Source organism: Cuculus canorus, chromosome 1, assembly GCF_017976375.1.
Source record: "Cuculus canorus isolate bCucCan1 chromosome 1, bCucCan1.pri, whole genome shotgun sequence".
In the NCBI taxonomy this organism is placed as follows: Eukaryota; Metazoa; Chordata; class Aves; order Cuculiformes; family Cuculidae; genus Cuculus; species Cuculus canorus.
The window spans coordinates 96,858,512-96,885,586 of NC_071401.1; the positions used below are offsets into that span (position 1 = coordinate 96,858,512).

Here is a 27,075-nt window from a genome sequence, read left to right on the forward strand (position 1 = left end):
ACTTTTCGGTGCTTCTCACATTCACCCAAATTCATCTTTCCTGTAATAACAGCGATAAACAGATCCCCAAGCCAGCCGGGTTACATTTAATGTCATACAGCTGGGCCCCCTTCTCTCTCCTCTTCCAACCGTACAGACTTTCTGACTATTGCTTTTATAGGAGGAAGTTGATGCTGGAGCAATCATTTTCCAAGAGGCCGTTCCGGTTAAGATTGGTGACACAGAGGAGACCCTGTCGGAAAGGGTGAAGGAGGCTGAGCATCGAGCCTTCCCAGCTGCCCTGCAGCTTGTCGCCAGCGGGGCTGTACAGGTGGGGGAAGCCGGCAAGATCTACTGGAAGTAGGAGCAGCATGTCCACAAAGGTCCTCAGATGGGACAGCTGGAGTGCCTCGATTGATCAAAACAGAGTTCACAGCCTAAGAACATGCGCTATATTCTCTTAACAAAGTGTTCTTAACGTAGGGTTTACCATGTCCTGTTCATATTCAAACGGTTAAAGATTTGTACTAAAATCCAGAGAAAGCCACAAATGGGAATGTTAAGGCAGGGGGCTGTTCTCAGTAGTGTCAGCAATGGCTCCATTACATGCTTCCTAATTATCCTCACTTCCTTGGACAACATTTCTGTTCTGAATCACTTTCTAACCAAACAAAAAACCGTTCAGCTGGTTACAGAGAGATCTGCGACTCTCTGAGACTGACTTAGGAACGCCAGTATTACTCTCTACCAGACCATACAAGCTGTAACAAGGGATTCTCTTGTCATGTGCTGTGAAACGCTTGTGAGGAGAAGTACTGGAACCAGTTCAATGGCAGAGACAGCTAACGGCAAAACACTTTACTCATAAAAATGGCTAGCCAGAACAAGAGGAACTGGCCTCCCAAGCCAGTAACCATCCCTGCAGGTAATGAAATGGATTCTTTTCCCATATAGTTTCTGTTTTAATGTTGGTAGATCTTATCTGGCCCAGATTCTGGACTTATTCTGTCATTTCAAATACTGGAGCTGCCATCAATCAGATGCTCAATAGAATTAAATGTCTGCTGACCATTTGCCTTCAGGCATCCCCTTGTGAATGCACATATAAATTCCCCTCAGAGATTTGTTCAGAGCCAAAAGAACTGAAGTTTTTTTATTTTTGGAATGAGCAGAAAGGGAGGTGGGAGTGGATAAAATATGTTCTTGGCTTGCAAGACATTCTTCAGAAATTCTGCTGAAGTTCAGTGCCTTTATTCTTGGAACAGTATTTTTACCTGGAATGACACTGATGGAAACCCAGTTATAATTCTGAAAACAATAAGGTTTTATTGCACAGCTGAACTCCTGGGGGGTGGGAAAAAAGCACCTGGTTTGCTTGTAATGTTTTAGCATAGCTGTGAAAACATTTTGATTACTAAAATAATCAATCTTCCCCCCCACAAACCAGAGGCATCTGACTAAGGCTGCTGCTGTATGTTTTAAAGCTCCCTTCTAAAACAGAGAAATCTGATTTGTATTCCTTGTGGTACTTCTGTGTTGCAGTAATCTCAATTTGGATTGGAAATAAAGTCTAATAAAGTTAAACAATTAAACGTCAAACTCTTTCCTTGGAATTCCTTTGCCAGGGGCATAAGCTAGAGGAGGAGTCTGGGAAACACTCTTTGCCTACAGTACCACAACCGTAAGTCAGCCAGGGAGGTTACAGGCACGTGCAGTGCTGCTTAATTCAGTGCGGATCTGCAGAGTGCAGCGACCTCACTGGTTTAGTGGTCACATGCTCTGTGATGGAGAAACTTGCTGACAAACTATTCCCGTCATCATTTGTCACCGAAGATAAAGCTCAAGCAAGTACAGAAGAAAATGGATATGGTCAAAGTTAATTTGCTTGTAAAGGGCAAAAAATAAAAGCTAAGTCTTCATTCCAGGGTTTTTGTTCACCAAGCTGCCCTCCCCCCGCAGCCAAGCTGCCCGCCAAGGCCTGGAATCCAGTCTGTCTCAGGGAGAATGTAAAAGATGCAGAAAGCATCCAGCTCTGGCAGGGCTTCAGCCTGCACAAGTTCAGGGCTTTCGCCGAGACAAAGCAAACATTTTACAAGTCAGAAGAAACTGTACTTAAATTACCTCAGACGCTGGAAGAAGTAAGACTACTAGAGGTGAAACTGCTACCTGTACAGTTAATAAATACAACATTATTGATAAAAGCAGTTTGATCGCTGCCAGAAAAGCCAACATCAGAAGACTGGGCGCTCCACTTCCAATACCCTGATCCATCACAGGCAGCCTGAGGAAGACTCAGGTATAGTTGCCATCTAAGACTGATGACAAATAGGATTTAAGCACCTATCTCTATGTCTACAAATGCATAAAAAGAAATTTCATTGTGAACTGAATCCGGGATGGCTTTGCTTCAATTACCACTCTGTGAAAAGAATACATAGATTAACAGACTATCCACACAATCTCAGAGGGATGTCAGGAACACAATTAGAGAAAGAGTTGTTTGATACTGTGGTGATCATCTGGATACCCATAAGAGCACAATAACTGGCACTCTCTTCTCTTTTAACATTTTATTTGTTAATCTTGGAACATTTTGTCATGCGTGCTGTGCTGTGCAATTCAAATAACATACAACGGGAAGTTACTACACAGTTAGAACAGATCAAAAGCAAACTAAACGTGGCAACAAAGCTGGTGAAGGGGCTGGAGCACAAGCCTTATGAGAGGTATCTGAGGGAACTGGGGTTGTTCTGTCTGGAGAAATGGAGGCTGAGGGTAGACCTCATCACTCTTTACAACTGCCTGAAAGAAGGGTCTAGTGAGGCGAGTGTTAGTCTCTTCTCCCGAGTGACAGGTGATAGGACAAGAGGGAACAGCCTCAAGTTGTGCCAAGGGAGGTTCAGACTGGACATCAGGAAAAAATTATTCACTGAAAGGGTTATTGATGATTGGGTCACCATCCCTGGAGGCGTTTAAAAGACGAGGAGATGAAGTGCTCAGGGATATAGTTTCGTAGTGGACTTGGTGATCTCAGAAGTCTTCTCCAACCAAGTGATTCTATGATTCTAAGCTATGATTCTAATTCATAAAAGTTATCCATACATACCAAATATTTGTTAATCTTGCTTTGTCACAGTTCTTCCTGTTCCTTCCAGATCGTGAAAAGTACACGTCCCTTGCTCCACTCATTGGAGTGCAAGAGCCAAGTACAGATTTCCGTACATAAATGGCAGAGCTTGTGAGAAGCAACTGAATTTTTCTCCCCTCCTGAACTACTGAAACACTGCTAGCTACGCATCAAAAACAAAAATCAAAGAAAAAAATTAGACTTTTTAACTGGAGCTTTTTAACAGATCGAGGGCAAGAAGGAGGAGGGAGGAGAGAAAGATGGGCAGAGCAAGCTGCTTACACCACATCGGTTTCTTGAGGCTCCATGGCCACAAAAGAGGACATGCAGTCTCTCTTCTCTTCTTGAAGACAGAGACTTTGGCTCTCCTGTTTCCAGTAGGTTTTACCATCAGCTCCTAACTGCACTGCTCCACTGGCCACCAGCTGCAGAGCGATGGGAAAAGCCCGACACTCGGCTTCTTTAACTCTTTCTGACAGCATCTCCTCAGTGTCATCTGCCTTCACTGACACCGGCTCCTGGTGGATCACTGCTTTCGGACTAGATTCCTCCTAAAACAGGGATATTGGCAATCTTTCAGAAAGGGCCAGTTAACAGTCTGAGGAAGGATTATGGATGACGCAGATGAAGCAGAGAAAGTCTCATGAGAGATCACAGCAAGCACAGCAATAGATGTGTGCAGGAGGCTGAAAGTACATCCAGAAAGGCTTACAACCTCCATTAGGGGTAGCTACATTACATTAGGGTCTACAGCAGGAAGAGAGACATGGGCTGGAACATCAGAAGGCAGTCTGTCAAGGGCAGGAGACACTGTATGAAAGAAGACGGGACCTCAAGAACCCAAATACAGTGTAATCCCTAATCTTCCTGTTTTTACTGGTAACAACCCCAAAATTTCCACACATTCGTGCTACCTCCTCGTTTCTGCCTTTAAAAAGAAAAGAAAAACACAAATTCCTTTTCCTAACTTACTCAATATTAGGCAAGAGGACACTTACCAGGACAAAATGCACAGTGCAGCCTGTGACTTTGAATCCACTATGCAAGGCTTGCTGATGGGCATTTCCATCCTTGATTGGTGGGAAAAGTGATGGGGAAGCATTCAGAATTTTCCCTGGGCATCAGTGTGACAGCAGAGAAAAAAAAAATCAATTTAAACTTAATTCCCTTTAAAAAAATTAAAAGTGAGATGCGATCATCAGTTCAAACCAAGAGCATTCCGCACTACTCTCATGGTCTAAATGGTCTCAGCTGCAGCCAGAACATAAAAAGGCATGTTCAGATTCAGGTTAAAAAGCACAAAATACACATAATGTTACGATCTCTAAGGAAAGCAGAGGAAATGCTGCTCAGATCTGAGGAAGTACTGCTCTTCCAGGAACACTGGGGATGGTGTGCTGGCTTTATTGATAGCCAGACAAGCAGTTAAGGCCAAGGGCTTCATTTGGTTTTGTGTCTGTGGATGGACAGACGGAGTTGCAAGTATGTCCTCTCCCAAGTGACCAGCCCTCATGCTGCAGATGAGGGATTTGGAAGTAAACTTCATACTGCAGCTTCATGCAGAGTCACTGCTTAGATGGAAGTGATTTTTGTGGGAGATATCACTTCCAAACGAGCCTGTCCAAGCGCAAGCTGTATAATGAGTAACTTCTGAGCAAGGTCACGGGAGCTGGCACTTGGCACCCAGAGCCAGCAGGAAAGAGAAGTGTGCACTTCCCCCCTCCGCTGGTCTGGAATGCGTCTAAAGAAAACTCTGCCCCGCAGCACAGCCACACTCACTCAGATGTATTGGCTGTATATGGCCATATTTCCAGCACACAGTCCAGAGCAGTGCTATGCTGTGCAGCCCTAAGGGCAACAGAGGAGAGAGATGAACTGAGAAATCAATTTCTCTCCCATTTTTCTCTGAGTAACAGCTGCAAGGAGTAAGTTCAGCACAACTCCCCAGCCCAACTACTTGAGAAATGGCGCAGTTATGCTACCTGTCCCCTACTGCAGACAGAACTAAACTGACTGCTCTGCAGGCATTCCTCCTTCCCAGCAAGAAGGTAGACCAGCTCTGTTACTCCTGATTTTGCCCCCTTGTTACTCATTATGCCAGCACAAGGCATTCCTCTGCCAATGCACAGTCAGAATCCCAGCACAGTCCCACTAGCTGGAACAAATGAAAGCATAGGGCAGCCCCACTGGTTTACACATAGTCCTCAGTGTCAGCTGGGAGAGATTTTACCAAAAGACAAAGAACTACTACTGTGTAATTCTGGTGAGACCAAGTATCCCTATTCTAATTCCTCTTTCACAGTCACCATTTCTTACCTTTCCATTTTCTGAGAAAAGGACTAGACAAAACTCTCATAAATCCTGAAAGACATATTAATTCAACAGCGAACTCTTCAAGAACTCGGTCAATTGTGCTGTCAAATTCAGAGCGACTCCCATACAACTTATGATCAATCACCTAAAACATTGAAACAGATCAAAAGTCATATTAAGGAAACAATAACTTTGGGTGCATGAGAGCAGCTACCTGGGCAAAAAGGGAAAGCAAAATGGATTCATTCCAGGACATTTGAGGATTTAAAAGTTATGAGTCTGTATATTATCCACAATATTTGTGATTTTTTACATTCATACAAACATCTCTGGGAACACTCCAGTCACTTGCTAGTTAACCTGTTTCATACAGGGACTTTCTAGGAGGCATAGACACTCTGCACATAGAGAAGCCACCTGTGAATTGAGAAACATGTGGGTAATGTGGTGTAGAGGGAAATAAGGGAAAGATACCTCTTAATGAAGGTATCTCTTACTCCAGAATGTCCAGCCAATGACTAATGTAAAAATAGTAATGACTCATTGACAACACCAAGTTATGAACTTATCCAAAAAGAGAAAAAAAACGGCCAGATAGTCTGTGTAAGGGGAGGAGTCAAGTCTTGTTCTACCTCAGTTCTCAGCTCTACTTCCCAAGGTAAGTGTTGGTTCCTGACTCTGTCCATGAAGACATTCAAAAAAGGGACTAACAAAGCTACAACGCTCTTGCCTATGAATATGTGAATTTATTTTGACTTAATTTTTTTTACACAGAGTCTTTACAGTCCCAGAAAAAAAGTAACCTGAATCCAACTCAGCTGCTGAGGAAGCTTGCTGAGAAGTTTTTAACGCATGGAGGCCCTCTAACTATATATTCCCATCTGTGTGTAGCCGTACAAGTATGCTAACTGCTCAAAATCATTAAATGTTAGAAGGAAGAATTCCTGGTGGGCTGCATGTAAAATCCCAAGTTGCTGAATGTTTCCAAAAGCCACAATGCATACTTTGACAAATACCAGGACATGACGTTACTCTGGTTTTCTTGGTTTAGGAAACAAACCACCAAAAGTTTCCATAACATAGGGCTAGTCTACTGACCACAGGCAGGAGAAGACATTCATATGGTGCTGCTGAAAGTGATGGGTGTACAATATGAGAGAAAGGTCCTTCTAAGGAGGGATGAGCCATGGAGATAACACGCTTATGTTGGTGCTAGATTGCGTCCGAAGAAGGGAAATGAAGCTGGTGAAGGGTCTGGAGCACAAGTCTTATGAGAGGTGGCTGAGGGAACTGGGGCTGTTCAGTCTGGAAAAAAGGAAGCTGAGGGGAGACCTCATTAATGCCTACAACTGCCTGAAAGGTGGGTGTAAGGAGGTGGGTGTTAGTCTACTCCCCCAAGTAGCAAGTGATAAGACAAGAGGGAATGGCCTCAAGTTGCACCAGGGAAGGTTTAGACTGAGTATTAGGAAAAAATTTCTTCACTGAAAGTGTAGTCAAGCACTGGCACAGGCTGCCCAAGGAAGTGGGTGAGTCACCATCCCTGGAGGCATTTGAAAGATGTGAAGATATGGCACTTAGGGGCGTGGTTTATTGGTGGACTTGGAGTGTTAGGTTTTATGGTTGGGCTTGATGATTTTAAGGGTCTTATCCAACCTAAATGATTCTGTGATTCTACGTGTTTCACAGAGCCTGAAGTCTAACTGATTTCAATTAAAGCTTGAAGCTGCATTGGCTACAGTCTCAGACTCAAATCATCAAAGCACTTGCAATTTGAAGTCCCTTCCTAACTCTGGACTGTAGCACTCACTGAAGAGGTGGGAAAGACATAGAGTCCAGTGAGCACTGTCCATGCAGTTTTCAGCTCTGCCACTACTGATGACTTTGACTGCTTTGTGCTCCATCCACTTAAAAGCTTTACAGAAAAGTGAGACACGAATGCTTACCAAGCATTTCATAAAACACCTACAGACTCAGTAGCTGTGTGGTGGTGACAAAAAGGAAAAATGGGTGTCTTTACCCTGGTGGGGATTCCAGCCCGGGCTGCATTTCGTAGTTCTTCCACACCAGACTTGTTGGAGATGACAAGGACAACTTGAGCACAACTGCCTGGCTCTTTTGCGTAACTGATGAGCGCAGCAAGGTTTGTGCCTCAAATAAAGAGAAAGCAAACATGAAACTGAGAACTGGCTCTCAGTTCTGTTTATCTAACAAAAACATTGTTTTCAACAACTGCTCAAATAGAAGACGACTGAAGAATGTGTGCACTAATAAAGCTCATTTGTTAAACAGTACAATACAACTTCTTGACTTCCAGTCAGCATTGCTTTTAGAGGGCTGCAAAGACTGTCCTGCAAAATAGGCAAGGTGGATGCACTTGTATCGGGGCTGAATTCAACCTCTCCTTTGTAAGGACTTTTCTCTGTGTGATGATAAATGAAAGCTCACCTGTTCCAGAGATGAGAACAGCTACTTTAACTTTGTTTTTTCTGGGTTGGTTTTGACTCTCGACAACAGTGTTCAGCAGGTGCTGGGGGCTGCTCAGCTGCAGAGCTTCAAGGAGATTCTCGACTTTGATGTGAGAACCTCCTCCAAATAGTAAGGAAGAAGTTAAAAGTAAAATACCTTAGATTTTACTTTCCCATCTAAGTTTTCTTTGTATAGTTTATTAGTAATAAGTTTCAATTGCGAGAAAAACAAGTTATTGCAAAAAATAAGTCAAACTTGTCTTGAGACATTTTTTCAGTTGGTTTTTAGAGCTTATTGACTTTTTTCTGGGTTTTACTTAGTGCTTTTTCCCCCCCTCCTTTGGGACAGAAATAGTTTGGACTTCCAATTGTATTTACAGTTTTTCTCGCAATTAATTTATCCTACCACTAACTGAACTATAAAAACATATGTTACTTGAACAAAACCAAATCACACTAGTTGTGCTGATCCCTTTTGTGTTACTCACTCACAGAACTGTCTCCAAAAGCCAAAGTATGGCATAGTTTTTCAAGGATTATCCCCATCTTCTACGCTTGTCTTCCTCTTTCTTGCACTTTGCAAAAAACCTGAAGATGATGTTGACAGAGCTGAGGTTGCATTTTGGCTGCCCAAACCAAAGTGTTTGGTTTCCAGAGGGATTCCAGGCCATGCCTTGCTGTATGTCAAGCAATGGACATACCAGAATGAAGACTCACCATCACATATGAGTGTACATAGTTGTGGCCTATCCTCAATCTATACACAGGATCCTTGTGAGTAGGGAAGGGGTTGGAAAGGAGGTGGGTTGATTACCATGATTGTGGTAAAATATAATCAACTAAATAATGTTTGACCCCTTACAGACAGTCATCAGAGGGATTTACTCGTCTACTCAAGTCCCAAGAAGGTACTTAGGTAAGACACCATTCAAGTTCTGTCACTCTGAATAAGACAATCACTTCTCACTGCGTTTAATAATGAAATCTAGATGGATGGTGTTAAGTAGCTTCCAGCCTGGTGAAAGGACAGCAAAAAAACGTGAACTACACAATCTTTGCAGTAGGGAGTTTCCTCAGAACCTTCAGAACTGAGGACAAATGGTATATCCCAAGAGTTGCTTGCACTTCACAGAATCACACTCTGAAGCAGTTTACACTGTATCAAATTAAATAATGCATTCTCTGAAACCTCTCTGAAATGAGACAGGTAAATCTGTTACACCTCAAATTGAACCATACTCGCTTTAATTTTTGTGTCTTCATTTCCCATTATGACACCTGCTAACCTGTGTGACAAGGGGCAGCAACTTTCCCAATCAGCCAAGCTTCCTCGTGTCTCTGTATGTCCTTAAGAACATGCTGACCCAGGTCTTTCTGCACAACCAAGACTGCACCGATCCCACAGTGAAATGTCTGAACCATCTCCTCCTCTGAGAGGTTTCCCTCTCTGTAAATCCAGCAAAAGATTTCGGGAATCTTCCAGCTGAGAGCATCTGGAAATGATTGAAATTTGTACATCGTCATCACAAATGTTTGCTACTCTTCTTTTGTTATATACAGTGACAACATATCATGGTTTAGCTCCAGCCAATTTTGGCAGCTAAAACCAAGCAGCTAGAATCCCAAATCCCCTTCCCTCCATTCCCAGGGAAAGGGGAAAGGAAAACCGGAGGAAAAATAGTTGTGGGATGGAAGTTATTACAAGAGCTGATATAGACTAATTCTTACGATTTTAAACATGCTCGTTACCCCAGCTTCCAGTCAGCTTAATAGGTGCTGTTTAGCAAGAGCTTTCTAGCCATAATTTGTGTGAGCCAAGTCTGCTCTAGGCTTTCTAATAAGAACATGTGGGACATGATGGTGAATTAAGATTTATTCATCCCTCATCAGCCAGAAGAAGAAAGCTACAGATGACTTACGTTTCTTCTTTAAGAGATAAAGCAGCCGTGGGACAAATAATTTCCTGGGTTTATTGGACTACTTAAGCAGAACCTGGTTTGCTGTTGCAAAGAATCAATAAGCCCTATAAGAGTGGATAATTAGATGCATTGATAGGCAGACTGTAACAGGGCTGAGTGTTCTACACACACATGAGAAGCATGGATGGGCTTTCACAGTGATCCTACTCAGGCAGGCATGGCCTTAAGCTTTCTGTGGAAAGCTTAGCATCTCAATTACATTTCGGAAAACTAACAATCCATGAGCTTGTTATCTCGGCTGTAGTTCCAGGCACTGGCAAGCAAGCTGGGCACCACCTTAGTTAACTGGGCTTATTTCTTCCCTTTCTAATTTCATTCTAGATAAATACAGACAGATACCTTCCTCCCTCTCTCCCCAAAATATTTCTGGACTTGCATGAATATGGTTTTCTTTAATATTTTGAACTTTCAAATAATTTGCCCAATTTTGGCTTCAACGGAAAAAGTTCTACTTTACTTACAGATCTCAAATGCTAATCTCTTGTGGGGAAGCTACCACCTACCATAAAATGTATTCGATATATATGTGTGTGCGTATACATACTGTGAAGCAAATCAGGCATATTATTTCTCTCTACAAGCTTCACTGTTTGGTCAAAAATGTTTAGTATGGAGAAATGTCTTGAAGAACACACAATTTTCTCAAACACCTTTTTTTCCTAGAGATAAGCTGCCTTCAAACTTTCCTTACATTTCCCTTCTCCAGTGAGAAAGCGGTGCTCATCAGCTGATGCTTACTTGAAATAGGATTGTTTTTGGCAGGCTCTTTGGAAAGGCATTGACTTCAGGTTATTAGGTCTCCAACTATGTAGACACATAGATTCCTGAATATCTCTATAACTGAAGCTGAAAAGTCAAGTCCATAGCGTACATAAATTTTGTCAAATAGAAACAGACACCTTTGATATTTACCTAGGACAGCACCGACATGTTCTGGCAGGATTCTGGAGATGCCTTCCACCAACCCTTCCTCAGCAATGAAGGCAAAAGCCTTCACGTGCCCTGAGCGAAGAATGGGCAGCAAAGATGGACTGTACATTTTTGATGGGTTCAGCAATATATCTCCTGCAAACAGAATTGTCAATTCCATCAATTTTTTTAAAAGGTCATTAGGTATTTATTTGGAATACTTCTCTGAACAGGTTTCTTTCTAATCTTTGTGGCAGACTGCCTTGGGATGCAAAAAAAAATGCTGTCCCACTCTTCCAAAACTGTGGAAGCAAGCCCACGTACCTACCCCAAAGACGGACTAGCCCTAACCCATCCTGAAGTAAACAACCCTTGGCAGCACCTACTTATGAAAATGTCTGAACACAATTAATTCATTTGCAGGTTCGTTTTTGAAAAGAATGATATTGTACCTAGAGTCTTTTCACCACAACTGCCTGGTGCTGGTGAGGAGTAGTGTAAGGAGGACATTAAGAGAATCTTCCTTATGATGCTAAAGCCACGGCCATGAATCCCAGAAGAGGCCAGTCCAACAAGCACATCCTCCTCATCAGCTCTCTGCAGCTGCAGAAGCATCTGCCCTCGCTCAACTGCGCCAACCACAAAGCCAGCCAAATCATACTCTCCAGAAGAATACGTGCCGGTCACCTCAGCCATCTCCCTGCCTAAGTGGGGAGAGAAAGCAGTCAGCACCAGCTGTAAACATTTTTGATTGTTAACTTTAAGTTTACAGCATCCTAAAATAAGCAACGTACCCAAGAAAGTTGCAGAGACACATAGCCTAAGCAGTGCATTCATTCCCTCTTGTTTTCTCACCTCAAAACTTCAACAAAACAAAGCTTCGTGAAGTTAATGAAAGACTTTTTTCCCCATTCCATGCTACTAACCTGGCATCTCCCTGCAATGTCCAGATATCAGAGAGGGAATAAAAACATATTAACAGGCATTCTGTTTTTCTCTTTTTTTGTGCAAGGATAAATAAGCAAGAATCAGGATCGAAATGCATGAATAGTTGAAAAATGCTGACTCATTTTGGAGATAAGGAAGAGTTTAAACCCAAATGTTAGACTGTTTTTTTACACCAAACAGAAACCAACTGTTCTAATGCCACATTCTGCCTACCAAGTTTGGTTCACTAGTAATTGTTTCAACATCAGAACCTTCAAATCTCAAAGAAAAGGAGCGTTCATACCCAGGAAAGCGCATCCTGCATTTCTGCAAGCTTCAGCTATTCCTTCTTTGATTGTTTCAGTCACTTCAACATCTAGTTTGCCACAAGCAAAATAGTATAAAAAGAAGAGAGGCTCTGCTCCTTGAGCTAGGATGGCATTCACACACATGGCAACCAGGTCCTGACCTATGGTGTCGTGTTTCTTACATACTTGTGCAATCTGAAAAAAAACATTGAGATACAGCACTGATGATGAAAAATACACAAAACCCAGATATTAATCAGTCCAATAAGCAGAAATCTTCTTTTCACTGAAAAGAATCACAATAGAACATACACACAGAAGATAGCCTGGTGCATCATACAGCTTAAATCAAAAGAAAACAGTTCATTTTTCTGCAGAGAAAAGAAAAATCTGTTTGGTTTTTTTTTTTTTTGAAACATTAATTCAAATTCTAGCTTCTGCTACCTAGAAATTGTCATTTTGGGTTGTTTGTTTGTTTGCTTTTGGGAATAGTATCACAAATCCAGAATAAAAGGTGTCTAAAAGCAATTTGAAATTCCCAAGATATTCAGCCTACAGAAATTCCTAGCAATTTAAAAAAATGAAATCAGGCTCCTCAGACATCACTATGTATTCTGCTTTATGTTCGACTACTATTTTCACTGGGCTAGGCAGCAAAACTGGAACAATTTCTTGAGTACTTTTCTTCTGCTCCAAGTCCAAAGGGAATGAGAGTCTTCAATTCCACTCTCCCAAAGAAGTTTTTTGATCTCAGCTATCTTGTGTCACAGACAACAACCTGGGCCTGGTCTCTAGGCTCCCTTGGACAACAGGTCTTTCACAAAGTAACACTACTTACCCCGGGAAGGCTACTTTTTTTATAAAAAGGTGTTTTATCAAGGTGTTTGCATCCTGCAAGCAATGAAATCTGATTCAGACATCACGGCTTCTATAAAGTAGCGACACTATGTTATCACAAGCAGAGGTTTCTACACTGTCAGGGATACACCAGAGCAGTTCCATTTGTGCCAAGGGCTGATGTAGGTACACAGCCCCAGTTCACACAATTTAATTCATTTCTGTCAGCTACCACTTCAGAGTCTGAAATAGGACCGAGGCAGCGTATGCATGGATGAATTTTCAACTGACACAGCTCTATCAGCATAGTTATAAAGCACAGAAAATCCAAGTACAGAAAGATGGGAGAGGAAAGATTGCAGATAAATGCTATCACTGGCTTTGAGATGGCATCAGATCAGGACCTAATCAAAGTCTGAGTTTGGATTATAAGCCTGATTTCTTTCACTGACTGGAGGATCTAGAAGTGCTATGGAAACCAGCCATTCCATGTCTCTTTTTGCATTACAACATCTCCTTCTCACTCATCTACTAAAAATATGTACAGGCATCGGCCAACATTTTTTGGCCAAGGAACAGTCTTGGGAACAATGTGTGTAAACATAGTTGGTAATGTCTCTCTGCCAAGCAGTTGGAACAAAGAATTACAAGAGCCAGTACCAATCACTTTTTCGTGCTCAGAAGTGTCTGAGGATGTATGACTGCAAAAGATCTTCTGGATTATTTTGTTTGGTCTCCTGCTGTTGCAGGAAGCCACACCGTATCATATTATTAAAGGTATAAACACCAACTCAAAACAAGTTAAGTTGCTGTGGTTGACAGGTGAAAGGCAGACTCAGACCTCCATCTACTCTAGATGGCTGAAAGCTGCCATCTGCCTCAATTTATCCTATGTGTTCTTGTGTAATTAGTATTATTTATCTATTGGCTTCTTTTCCTCTCTTATGTTTATTTCCTCCATCCTTCTTTTCCTCAGCACTCTGACAAGGTAATTGTGCTACCTCTGCATACAATTTATTGAGCTGACAGTTATCAACACTCCCTCTTCTTTTGCTTCTCAAAGGCAACAGACCCTTTATTTTATATCACAAATTCTAGTTATTAGTTCCTCAAGTGCTCAACTAAATATTTTGGTTTATTATCATTTCATCACAAAGTAGACAGAGCCTTCTCATTCTTAATAACATATGCACAGGCCTTGCTCAAATTATCATCTACAAAGTTAAAATGACCATTGCAGTGAGCTTGAGATGTATTTACAATGCTCAGAAGGGTGCACACAGTGCAGTTGGCTGTGGCATTTAAAACAGTCTTGGGGGATAACATCAGCTTCACTACAGTCAAGTTGCAAGTTACCTGCAGTTTAGGTCCAAGGCCTTTAGCTTGAGATACCAAGATAGGATCATCATAACCAGATGCTTTCAAGTCAAAGAAACCAGCAAAGCCTCCTATTTCTGAATGACTGCCTGACAAGTAGAAATATGTCAAAGATCATTTTTAAGGGAAATAAAAAGACCCAAAACACTCATCAGGGCAAGTACTGCAAATTATGATTTCTTGGAGAAGACTGTGCCCACTGACAGAAACTGCTTCATGAAGCATGAGCCCCAAAGTCACGTTTCATGGTGTAAATAGATCTTTATTATTCTGTACTTGTGATCTATGAATTGTGTATAGCAAAAGTTAAACATTTTACCAAACTGTTAACAGCTCACCTCTTTTCTTTATGTAGCTAATTTTTCCTAAGAGGAAAGAAATCAACAAGAAATTTGCTTCAGTACATAACTGCTAAGAGTAAAGAACATAGTCTGAAGAACAAATAACAAGTTCAGTGCTTGTTAGCCTGATGTTGTACACATATATACAGCTCATAGGATCACTTCTGTCCAGTGACATCCAAAAGTGTTTCATTAATCCAGGAGCTATTCTGTTCACCAGACTGACCTTGGAAAAGTGCAACCATCTCCATGTTAAGCAAACTATTTTTTAATTAAGCAAAAGAGGAATGATGAGAAAGAAACTAGAGATTTCTTTCTTTGTGGAAACCCCAGCCCATTTTCTCAAGCTCAATTTCAATGCCAAGAATGCATTGCTTAGCTTCTGGGGGGGAAAGCTTAGCTTCTGTTCCATAATGAAGGAATATACTGAGGAAATTCAAAGATTCTTCCCAGTCTTACCTGATCTGGTACCACTTACAACTGATGTTTCCAGCTGATGAAACAAAACATCACTGATTAGAGCTTCCACACGTCTCTCTTTGTATATTAGACCCCTGCAGAGATTAAAGAAATGCTAGCAGCAGTAGTGACAGTTTCTGCCCAGAACATCATTCATCACACAAACGGGAACAATAGACATAAAACTTTGGACTAGCATCTATTTCTGCTAGTGCCTTTGCTTACATACAGAGACTGTTTGAGAAGCTGTATACCCCGATGGCCAATGTCCTTCCTGTAAGTGGCACCCTTGAAACGTATAGCCGCTACACCCCTGTTGGCTTCTCCCAGTGCTTTTATCAGGTCCTCCTTAACAGCAGTAATGGAGAGGACTCTGCCACCACTTGTCACAACTCTGCCATCCTTCAGCGTTGTGCCAGCATGGAACACCTGCAGCCCTAACTCTTTGGCTTGCAGCAGCCCTGCAAAAGCAAAAGGAATTCTCAGAGCATTTTAAATCACATGTTATGTTGGCAAAGCAGTGAAGATTGAAGTCCTTTCTTCAGTGAAGGCAGAATAACAGTAAAGCTTCCCACCTGAACATTCTTCTGAGAAACAGCATTAGCAGTGAAGTGTATCTTACTCCACTGGCCCTAAGACTCCCTTATGAGACATCCAGTAAGGACACATATCACACAGGAACAGAAATAAAGGATCCAGGAGCCACAATAGGACATATAACCACTCTGTGCCAGGGAAAAGCTATGCTGCATATTGTAATTGTGAATAATTTTTGCAGGGCTTTCTTGCATGAAACCACAATTCATAGGAGTTTACTCCCTGGATTCTCCCCTTTCACTCATATTAAACCATTAATGCTAATGTTACCTCAGCTCTTTCCTAGCTGTTCTGTCATGCCCACTCCACACAATTCCCTATCACACCTCCGATCAGTGCTCTACAAATGCTTGCAGGTGGCTGTCCAACAGCTAAAACAAATGAAGTATTTTGTTCTTTTCATTTGTCTCCATGTACTTTCTTGTTAGAGGGAAGCAAAATTGTTCAAGGGCTTTTTAGATTCATATTCTGAGGAGAGGTTAAGGGAAGAGGAAGAACTGCTGCCATCACCTGGAAAAAGCAAAACAAAACACAGCTTTCTCCTTGCTATCAGCAAGAGAGATTTTATAAACAAGAGAAAAAGGACCTTTATACTTGCTGAAAGTACAACGTGCTACGCTGCCTGACAAGGTCAAAGCTGAGCCTCAGCCCTTGCTGTAACGGAAACTTAACTCCTTCCCATCACATTATAAGGAATACTCAAGGATAAAACGTTTGTTAAGATATTAAAATGCAGGGATCAATGTGAAAAACAGGAAAAAAAACCCCAAACCCACACAACTCCCAGACTGGAGTAAAATAATAAAATACGGTTTGAATTTCACTGTTTTGACTGTCTTTTGTGTGTGTGTGTGTGTGTGATTAACAAGCAACAGGGCCATACCATCTCACTTCTAAAGTTATGAATACCAACTTGAAACAACTTGAGTTCCTGAGTCTGACTAGTGAAAGGTAGATCCCTAGCAGAAGGATTCTGTACAGTTACAGAAATGCAGTTTCCCAAATTATCGCTAACAAAACAAAATAAATAGTAAAGTTAAAAATAAATAGTAAAATAGTGAGTAAACTGGAAGAGGAGACTGGGTAAGAACTACATGACTGCAGAAATCTCAACAAGATGGCCTTAATGCAAGATCAATTGTCTGGGTTGCTTTACATAAGGTATAGCATTGGACTGGGAAGCCAGTAGCTGAGAGGGAAGGAAATAGTCTTGCAATGTTTCCTGTTTCTAAACATTTTAAAAAAAAAACTTAATGAGATATTAAACCACAAGAAATTTAACACAGAAAATGAATACTGATCTAATGCCCCTCATGCCCACCTCCCCCAAAACCCTTTAAGCCCTGTGAAGAAAAGGTCCTTATTAGCAGTACACAGCAACAATTCTGGAAGGCTGGCACAAGGGGGGGAACCAAGATAATGGTGGAGGCGTGCACCACTCCTATTTTAAGGGTCATAGGCTGTCAAGTCTCACCCTTATCACCTGGTCAGGCATTAGCTAAGATAACGCGACTCCCAGCAAGGAATCAAAACAGCAATAAGTAGTCATGTGCTGACAACACTGTGGTCCATGTTTCCAGTACAGTTTGTGGAAATACTTCACGTGGATACACCAGAGCTGTCCCGAGTGGACATAATGCCCCATCACCTTCTTATCTCAGCAACCAGCTACAGACAGAGTTGTAATTTTGATGTAATTTTAATCATTTAGCCCCTGTGCTACTTTGACAGGCATGCATTCCAGTTAAAGGATCTTACTGAACAGCTATCCCTTCCATAAGAAGAAGGAGGGACTGATGAAGGCAGACTCTGATAGAGTGTGAGTGGTGGGACCGAGGAGAGCTGTACAGCTATCTTGGAGAAGAGGTTAATACAAACCTAAGCACAGAAGCACTACACTGAAATTAAGTAGTAAAAAAACCTACTGCAGTTACCTGTTACCTCCATGCCTTTGTCATAGTCTCCTGGGTATCCTGGACTTGCCATGACCACACACACTGCTGTACTATTTTCTGACCAAGCAGGCATGAAGCTGCAGAGTTTGCCATCAATTGTTGCTTGAATCACTTCGTAAAAATCATTTTTAAGCAGTGGAAGAATTACCTGCAGGAGATTTTTGTAGTAGTATAAGTAAATTCTTATTTTGCTGCCTTCTCAAAGTTAAGCTTATAGAAAATTCAATTAATGAGTAAAACCCGTATATGCCAAACTGAAAATAATCTATTGCCCTATGGCAGTAGATTTGGAATCTATAGGTGAACATTAATTTGCAGCATCTCTTTGTAACAGGAAAAAATTTACACAAGATGTGAGATTATGTAGAAGGAACATGAATTTAGGCCTCTCACAGTATAATTCTACCCAGAAAAAAAAAAAAAGGAGCAACAGCTATTTAACATAATTTTTTTAACTAACAACTCACAGAAGCTGTCTAGCTAAAATTTTAAGTTAACTCATATATTATCTAAACACTCTCACTCAGATCTGTGTGTTCAGGGGAAGGAAGACATAAATCCAATTATATCACACCCAATTCCCTAAAGGTAACAGTCAGAGGTAAAAGAATGAAGTGTGTTTAAGTTTCCATTCTTTCACTCACCTGGCACTGAGGGTCACCAAACTGACACTTAAAGTTTAAAATTTTCACACCATCTTTGGTGAGCATTAAACCTGTCTGCAACACACCTGGACAGAAAAAACACGGTCAAGCAAGTTAATTTAAATGTTTATTTTTCAAGAACTCTTTTAAATGCAACACAGTATTTTGGAATGTGAGATGCATTGCTGCAAATCATAAGGAGTTAGGAGCAAGAATCCTGCAAGCACTTATACGCAAGACTTAATAATTCCACAATAACCAACAAAGTGTCATACAGCAACCTTAGGAACTTTGCATCACATTTTAGACTGAATACAATGGAAAGTAACCCCTCTGCCTCATAAAGTTGAGTTCTGCCTTCTGCTACAGCTCTCTAAATGCAGGCATTCAGAGACTAGAAGAAACTGACAGGATGAAAAAAACCAGTTCCCGTAAGACCTCATTCATTACACAGACCTTGTGATGTTCTTACCATTAAGTGCACTATTATTATGCATAAATGTAGACCTATAACTCTGTATTGCAGGAAAAGTAAAAAACCCAAATTCACCGCTGCTACTAACGAACAAGGCCGAACAAAAACTGGCTGAAGTTGGCATGCTGTGATTTCTACTCAACACACATACATGCATGTGATGATCTAAATTAGGCCTTGCATAGTATGATCAGAAAAACAACACCCAGAGAATGACAAGCATGAAAATTTAAATCCCACAAAGCATCAGGTCCTCCAGCACCATCCTGAAAAAGCTCAACACCCAATATTTTCTTCCTATGGATTTGGTCATTGTAGAAGTGCTTCCAAACAGCAGAGAACACATCACAAACTGGAACCCAACTCTTTACCTGTATTTAATCTCAACAGTGTTCAGTACCAAGGGCAGCCATCGGCATTAAGTGACAGCTGTGAGCATTGCCTTCCTTTTTCAAAACAGCCTTAAGACATAAATGTTTAGACAACTTGCACTGCTGCATATAGGAGTGAACATTGCTGCACATAGGAGTAAACTGAAGTATATATTATGTATTATTAAGCACACATTATACTCTGAACTACAAAGAGTCTGGTAACAACTGTTTTCAATAAAAATATTCAATAAAAATACAGTATGTTTTATGGAGAAAAGACCAAAGTTTTTCTCTCCAAAGGAAGAGCTATAAGCCACACCACTGAGGCTTAATACTGCATGAAAGATGAACTATTTTTTTCTGTAAAACAATTATTATTTGGAATTCAAAAGCAATCTCTAACAATGAAACTTGATATAACAATGAATCTTGATATGACTTTACCTTGTTTTTCAGTTGAATGCTTACTTACCTACATATGCTGTTCCTTCTTGTCTCATACTGTCAACAACATGTTGAAGGATAGCATCATTGATTTTCTCTAGAAGAACTTCTGGAACCTGATGATCAACATCAAACCAATTGAGACAGTGATGACATTTATGAGACTAGCTTATAAGACCTGGAAGGACTAGGGTAAGTAAATGCCTCAGCTATGTTTTCTGCTCGGCCACCACCAACCACTGCAGTCCTTCCATTAGGGTGCTTCTACCTGAAGGACAGATACACTGATCCTCTGTCTCCCAAGATCTTTTGTTGGTTCTTACTTTAGAAGGCAAATTTTAAGGAGGTTTGAGGCACTGGCCACCTGGGCTGTACACAGTAAAACTGTTCCTATAATTACAGAAAAACACACTAATAATGTACTTGAGCAGCAAATACAGAACACTGCAGTCAGCTTTAAGAATCAACAAGAAATCCAAGGTTATGTTCAAGACACAAGGACACCAGGTACACAGGGAATTTTGCAGTGATGCTTATGCAGAGAAACACCAAGTTTAGGAATAATGGAACAAGTAAAGGAGAGGCCATTCATCAGAACACTAGTTTATTCAGTCCTAAAGAATGATTATGGAAGTTTGAGCCCTGTAGTGCACCTAAACAAGTAAAGCACCCATCAGTTCCAGAAAAAGTCTAGCCTATGTGATAAAAACAAGACTGGACACTAAAGGAGAGATAGTAACCACAGATGTGATCAGCTTTATTGCAGGCTGAGGAGGACTGCTATACCTGAGGAACTGGGCAATAGGCTCCCATCCCTCCAGTGTTTGGACCCTGGTCACCATCCAATAATCGTTTGTGGGCCTGGGCTGGGGGCATTGAGGCAACAGTGACACCATCCGTGAAACACAAGCACTGTTAAGAGACACACACAACACAGAAACAGTGACAACGTCCTGTCCTAAGGGAAGTAAACATGGCTGGTCACAGGCTGGGCTCAGTTCTGACAGGAAAATTTAGGAATCAAAGACAAAAAGCAATAGGATCCACTCATTCTGCTGCAAGCCCACTCACCTGAAGGATTAATTGAGCTTGCTTTCTCATTTTGAAATAATCGAGACAAATGGTGGCCCTCATAACAATTCTTTTGTGATTAATTAGATCTTGACCTGTCAATCACATGGACACATGCTTACCTTAAGGCACGGGAATAGTCTTCATTGATTTGACAGAATTATTCATATGCTTGAAGTTAAATGTGTATGTTTGCAGATCCAGAGCCTGAATGAGCATTAAGTATTCTCAGTGCAGGACAAATCTTGCACAAAGAACTTGTTTTCCGTTTTTATGTCACATATAATATGCATGATTATACTTTATCCTGGTCAAAATTATTGATGTAACAAGAATTGCCGAGAAAAAGTCCATACAAATTTAGGTCACTTTAGAAAAAAGGATCTTTTCCACCTAAAAGATCATCATAACTGCAATTTTATGACTAACATAGAAGAAAATTCTACTGATAACATACACTGATACAAAACAATTTTAAAAAAAACAAATAAAACAAGAATCTTATTTGAAACAATATACTTATGCGTTTATGCATAGAGCGTAATGCCAAAGAATAAAAAAAGCATTTAACTACATCATTGATCACATACAGAAAGTTCTTCCCCTTGAAGAAGTTCTTCAACAACAACCATCTCTCCAAACATTCTGTCCTGTACAAAAATAAAAAAATTCTCCAGTTAGCAAGCACCACCCCTGCTAGCTAAATCCTCTCTTTATTTTCTTTTATCCTCTCTTTTTTTCTGTTTTTTGAAAAAAGCAACCTGTATGAAACGTAATGGATTACTTGAATTTTGGTATGTTGAGCAAAGCTAATAGAATCTCATTTTGGGATAAGGAAGAGACATTGAAATGAACTTTATCAGGCCCTGTGAAGCCAATAAGAAATGCATTTTGGGATAAGGAAGAGACATTGAAATGAACTTTATCAGGCCCTGTGAAGCCAATAAGAAATGAGAGGCAAGGCAGCAGGACTCAGTGCTGGAATGGGAGTTCAGCCACAAAGTCTACAAAGCCCTGCTCAGTGCCCACTCTGGGGCACACAAGAGGAATTTGAGCATGATACCCAGAGAAATTCCTTATCAAACGAGCAAGTTTATCCTGAAAATACTTGCTTCCTGTGACTAAAATTACAAACTCGCAGGCTACAGAACATGACAAATTGGATTCCCACTGATTAATTAAAGATTTATCCACCTGCATAATCTCTTGGACAGCTCTGCAGGCTTCCTCTTTGCTGGTTGCAATAGTCACTTCTTTTCTAGCAGCAGGGCCCCTTGCCCGTACAACACATGCAGGAAAATCTGTGCTTTAAATGAAAGCAAAAGGGTTTACAGTTGAAAGGTTAAGGGTGAGCTAGGTTTTCCACATACAGCGTATGTTAGATACACTGTGATAACTCTGTATCCCCAGAATTGCTCCACTTATTCTTAAACACGAACTAAATCCAGAAGGAAAAAAAAAAGAACAAACTGGCATAACATTAATGTAGTTTAACTTTGTACATTCACTTCTCTCCAGCTTGTGGACAGTCAAATAAAACGTTCCTTTTGCAGAGCTGATTATACACATTACTAGCCTGTTTTCTGAAACAACATCTCAGTCCTCCTTTCCACAGTACGATTTACGTTAGGATGAACCTCAACCCTAGATTTATACAAGCAGTCAAAGCAGGCTCACACAAAGCTCCCTTTCTGCACATCTCAGTGTGCCGACCTGAGAAACAGTTCTCCTTTTTGAGCCTTATGCATGCCTACAGACATACAAGTTTCTGGCCTGTTTCTCTACACAGCAGTAACACAGACTAAACATTGTTACAGCTCAAAGTCAGTGAAAAGTTTGGTTTTATTTTAAAAAAACAGAAGTTCCACTAGATTATACCACGTGTAGCACGTGACAGCAAAGACAAGAAGTCAGTGAATCTGACATACAGCCACAGACCAGCACAGCTGAACACAGCAGCTGCTCTGAGAGTGGACCAAAATAGCCACAGTGGTAAGTTACTCTCCCAGAGGATCCCCAGTGACTTCAGAGGCATTGCCGCTTAAAGCAATTGCAGAGATATGTAGCTGCATTTCTCTCTCCATGTAAGAGATGCTGCCTAGCCTCAAAGAAATAAGAGTATCCTCCTTAAGCTATGAGCATTTGACCAGTCCCTCCCAAATCATTCCACAGACAGCATTTTCCTGTTATCTGTCTGTGTAGAAATTATTCTTGACCTTACAGAAAGATTTATTGAAGCATTTTTCTCTGATACAATTCCTGACTCTTTAAATGGCTAACTAGCATCCTGAAGAAGCTGATCAAATGGAAGAAGAGCTGTGATCCGTGAACAGAAAAATCAACCTGTTTAAATTCTCTGCACTTTCATCCATCTCTAATTACAAGACTAATTTATTCAGTAGCTACTTGAGTAGAACAACCACTGAAAAGTTACCTAGTTCTAGGTAACTATCATGGACGAAGGCCAAATGCACGCATAAACTTCACAGAGGAGTTTCCAGTATCAAAATATTTACCTGATAATAAACCTACAAGCTTCCTGGGGATTAGTGAAGGCTTTCCATCTTGCTGTTGGTATCCCATGTCGATCCAGAAAGGCTTTGGCAAAAATGGTATTGGATGCCAGCTGGGCTGCTTTTGCAGATGGTCCAAAACACCTAACTCCTGCTGCTCTCAAGTCATCAACAATCCCTAATTATGAAACAAAGTAAAAGAACCAAGTCATCTCTTTCAAAACTTCAAGTAATTTTGATAAAAGGAAAACCACACAAGTATTCCAGCAGTCTGTTACACTTTTCCTTGTCTCAGAGATCTAATTCATCACTAAAATAAGGTTCTGCATGTCCCTTGACCTGTTTAGTCATTTAGTTTTAAGAGGTCTTCAGGTCTTTACATTACTAAGCACTGCCACAGTTACCACCCCATGACTACCCTTAGGGCTGTCTGGTACTTCTGGTCACTATTTAAGACATGGAGATCTTACTGCATATTACTAAGTAACATTGCATACAGTAACATTGTTGCAAGAAAATTCTTTATATAAAGGAAATCAGAGCAGAAGACATGAAAATACTCAAACCCATTACTGATTCTTGATCCTGAACGATTTCCCCCTGCTGATTTCTAACACAGAAAAAGCAGCATACAGCTATGAAGTCAAATGTTCTAAGTGACTACAATTAACAGTTATAACATAATCCGTATTTTCTTGCTTTTCAGTTTAATTAAGTCAGTGCGTGTCCTATGATCCAAAAGAGGTCATTTTAAAATAGAATTCAAGGTGATGATTTTTACTGTCAAGTTAATTTATTTCAGCCTTACCAGCTGCCAAAAGAGCTTCTTGCCCAACTAACACAAGTCCAATGTTATGATCTTTGCAGAACTGTGTAACAATAGTGTGATTGCTCACTAACACAGCTGAAAAAAGAAAAAGAAATTTAATTAAGTTACCACTGTAAAACCTAAACAAAAGATGGGAGATGTGAATGTCATTGATCTATCTCCCTAAGAAATATGATTAAAATAATTAAACAGTCCATGAAGGGCAGAGTAAGAAAAAAATATAATAAACAGAGTCCAGAAGGAACAGTGAACATTTCCAATTGGCACTACTACTTTTAATATACACTTCTAACTTATTAAATATATCTTTTTTGATGTATGTAACCAACGTAACTTTAAAGCTTCTGTCTTTAAAAAAGAAAGCTGTAAGTTCATGAGGACAGTCCATTTCAACATCTGAGCAAATATTTACTCAATGCCAATGCACGATGTAGCTAAATTTAGCTAAGCAGCCTGGGCAGACACCAGAAAACCCTCTATCCAGAAGCTAATAACTTTGAGCCTCTATTCTTCTGTTACATTTTGCTGAAATCAGTAAGTGAATTCAAGCGTAACAGTGGGAAGAAAGAGATGGGGTATAGAAATACGCAGTCTCATATAAGCCTCGCTGTCTTAAGAAAGGCTAAAAATAGGTACAGTATGATGTTTCACTAGGCAGTTCTAAAATTCAGAAACAAAACATACAGCAAAAAAAAAAAGTGTCTTAAATAATTAGCGGTACCTGTAAAAGAAAATAATAGTTATTTCCTACAGACACAACACAAATCTCATTTGTGTCCATTACAACACCCATATTACTGATTACAGGGCACAATATTCTATTCTCCCCTGCCTTTTTACCTGAATTGGAAATTTTTCCATTGTCAGCTGTTCCTGCATTTCCTGGAGCCACAAACACGTGTTTTACATGTGGGGACTGGGCCAACTTCCAGGCCAGCGCATGCTCTCTCCCTCCACTGCCAATCACAAGCACCCGATCAGCCATTAACCTGTGCAAAACCAGAATCATCGTGGGTAGTACTGCCTACTTATTGTACAAACCCATTCAAAAATAAGCAAAAATACATACATTATATCTCTGACTCATAATTGGTAAGTAATAGTAATCCACTTGCTAAGTAGTATCAATCCAATTTGCATTAGAAAGATATCCGTAAGACATCTGAACAATGCTGCCAGTAGTGTGACTGGATGAATGCAACATTCACATTTGGTTTCAATACTGACAGCAAAGAAATCACCGAGAATTTTTTCCACTTGTTTCAGCATAGTCAAGATTTCCTGTTTTAAGTATCCAGGCTGAAACGAGCTTGTCATGACTAGGTCTCATAAAGTCCTTTGCACAACTACAAGGGACAGGACAGAAAATTTCATGCAAATGCTCTAGGTAACTTATCAAATATATATTTCAAATTGAACACTGTGGCCAATCTAAGAACTTCTACGAGTGTAAACATCTTCAGCAATAAACAGCCAAGACAGCTTTCATAACAGATTTTATACTTTGACTATTGCTAAGAAGGTAACTTCAGCAGAACAGCATGCTCAATAAAAAAACAACTGTTAATTTCACTGGCACACTGACATTTAGAACAGTTGGTCAATAATATTTCAGGCAAATTAGTTGTGATTTATTTCAGAAATATTATCATACTCAACATAGGTCACATATGCAAACTTAATTTTTCCCTATGTGCTGAATGTGGACAAATGTCAGAAAGAAAAATCACTCCAGAACATGACCTTTAAGGAGGATGTTAATGACATAAGCCAGTTCTCACTCAGGAAATAGATAATAAATTAAAGACACCATAAAACACCAGCTTTGCAAATAACTTGTCAGCAGTCTTTTTCCAAGGAATCATAACCACTGGTTTTTAGCTCACTGCATGGCTTCCAAAGACCAACAGAAGCTAATTGGTGACACTGAGGTATAATATCTCAGAAAGGATGCTCACAGAATTGTGATAAACCACTAATCACATTTCAAGTTCCTGAGACAGTATTGAGATCTTATTCTAGTATCAACAAAACAAAATGTAACTATATATATTTTCAAAATTAATAAATTGTCCAACTCTAATGTAAGTACTTCAAGAAGCCTGTCCCTGGGGATTACAGACCATTGTGGATTATCTGAAAACCTAATTTTAAGTTTTAGTTATTGTGCTCTAGACATATAAACAGAGAGTATATGCTTATTCTCTATCAATCTCCAGATTGATTTTCTTGCAAAAGACTCTCCTAAGTCTTCATGCTAACTATCCAGCATGTAAGATTTTGTCTTTCTTTTTGTCACTACTTGACAAATAATTCTCGAGTCACTAGGAAGTTGCTGTGGACTTAAAAGTAAAGGGTTACAACTTCTCTGTCTCTAACAAAGACATGAACGTGCTCTCTACAAGGTTTCATTAGGCACTACAGTCCAACTGCTATTAATAAAAAGCAAAGTGTATTTAAAAGCAAAATTATTTTTCCCCTTAAATATAATTTCAATTTCACAGTTCACTGAAGTTTTGTAAGGCAGAATAAATAAAAGTTCCTGACCAGGAATGCAGCAAAATCTAGGAGTGCCTCCTACTCTGGAAAAAATGCACATTTCCATTCCACACCTTAGTGAGGACACCAGAAACATTTTTTGCTAAGCAAGTAAAAAATGTGCTGACAGAAAAGAAAGCTGGTAAGACAGCTGGTTCCAGAGCAAAGGCTGCAGAAAGGGATGTCTTGAATTGTCTTCCCTTACCCTGTCAGACCCTGCTGTCTGTCCACGCAAAAGGCTGAGGAGTCCTCCAGAGGGATTCAAGTTCTTCCTTCAGCTCTTGCTTCTGATCCAAATGATTTTTGATCTCCTAAATCCTGCAGTAAGGGTGAGAGGATGAAAGGAGCAGACAGATCTGCATGCTGCCCTGTCGCCTTTTATCCTCCTGTCTGAGAGGATCCCCAGCAGGATCTCCTTAATGTCAACCACTCTTCAACAGGGACCTTCCCACAGGCTTCAGCAGCATGGACCGTTCTCCTCTCCGCCCGTTTTCCCTTAGTTAACAACAAAATCAACTTCTCCCCACCAATCAGTCCTACAACAATTGTAGGGGAAATAAAAAAAAGCTACAATGTGGTATCAAAAAGCTGAGATCATTGCTCAGTTCCCATGC

The 27,075-nt window shown here is 40.4% G+C and overlaps 2 protein-coding genes across 11 annotated transcripts in view; one reads left to right on the plus strand and one right to left on the minus strand.

Annotated features, from left to right (window-relative positions):
• GART (phosphoribosylglycinamide formyltransferase, phosphoribosylglycinamide synthetase, phosphoribosylaminoimidazole synthetase) overlaps positions 1 to 1,515 on the plus strand; it is a 42,308-nt gene extending 40,793 nt beyond the window's left edge. For 5 of the 6 annotated variants that reach the window (XM_054060617.1, XM_054060612.1, XM_054060633.1 and 2 more), the window contains one exon: positions 161 to 1,515. In XM_054060617.1, the coding sequence (XP_053916592.1) occupies positions 161 to 343 (183 nt within the window). In that variant the 3' untranslated portion in view covers positions 344 to 1,515. The remainder of the gene's footprint in view (positions 1 to 160) is intronic. The other variant, XM_009567124.2, reaches the window with a different exon arrangement.
• A 231-nt stretch (positions 1,516 to 1,746) lies between these two features.
• Positions 1,747 to 26,968, minus strand: LOC104064788 (trifunctional purine biosynthetic protein adenosine-3-like). 5 transcript variants are annotated; one of them, XM_054060554.1, is made up of 24 exons: positions 26,667 to 26,962; positions 24,764 to 24,912; positions 23,903 to 23,998; positions 23,098 to 23,272; positions 21,776 to 21,887; positions 21,172 to 21,231; positions 20,297 to 20,422; positions 19,539 to 19,626; positions 18,218 to 18,303; positions 17,553 to 17,721; positions 15,251 to 15,482; positions 15,022 to 15,116; positions 14,560 to 14,586; positions 14,201 to 14,310; positions 12,004 to 12,202; positions 11,225 to 11,476; positions 10,776 to 10,928; positions 9,171 to 9,377; positions 7,865 to 8,005; positions 7,437 to 7,567; positions 5,423 to 5,564; positions 4,105 to 4,220; positions 3,389 to 3,657; positions 1,747 to 3,269 (listed from the first exon to the last, which is right to left on the minus strand). In XM_054060554.1, the coding sequence occupies exons 2-24, from the start codon at positions 24,906 to 24,908 to the stop codon at positions 3,266 to 3,268; spliced, it is 3,135 nt and encodes a 1,044-aa protein (XP_053916529.1). In that variant the 5' UTR covers positions 24,909 to 24,912; positions 26,667 to 26,962; the 3' UTR covers positions 1,747 to 3,265. The 5 variants fall into 5 exon arrangements, with proteins under 5 accessions (XP_053916529.1, XP_053916546.1, XP_009565461.2 ...); XM_054060571.1 differs by lacking the exon at positions 14,560 to 14,586 and having other exon boundaries at positions 1,747 to 3,657; positions 7,865 to 8,002; XM_009567166.2 differs by lacking the exons at positions 14,560 to 14,586; positions 26,667 to 26,962 and having other exon boundaries at positions 1,747 to 3,657; positions 24,764 to 24,932.
• Positions 26,969 to 27,075: the final 107 nt, after the last annotated feature.

Coding starts and splice junctions, on each gene's coding strand:
- LOC104064788 (XM_054060554.1), bottom strand. CDS start 24,908: ATGGCTGATCGGGTGCTTGTGATTGGCAGTGGAGGGAGAGAGCATGCG. Junction 23,273..23,902: donor AGAAGCTCTTTTGGCAGCTG/GTAAGGCTGAAA, acceptor TTTCATAATTAG/GGATTGTTGATGACTTGAGA. Junction 5,565..7,436: donor GGGCTGGAATCCCCACCAGG/GTAAAGACACCC, acceptor TCAATGTTTTAG/GTGATTGATCATAAGTTGTA.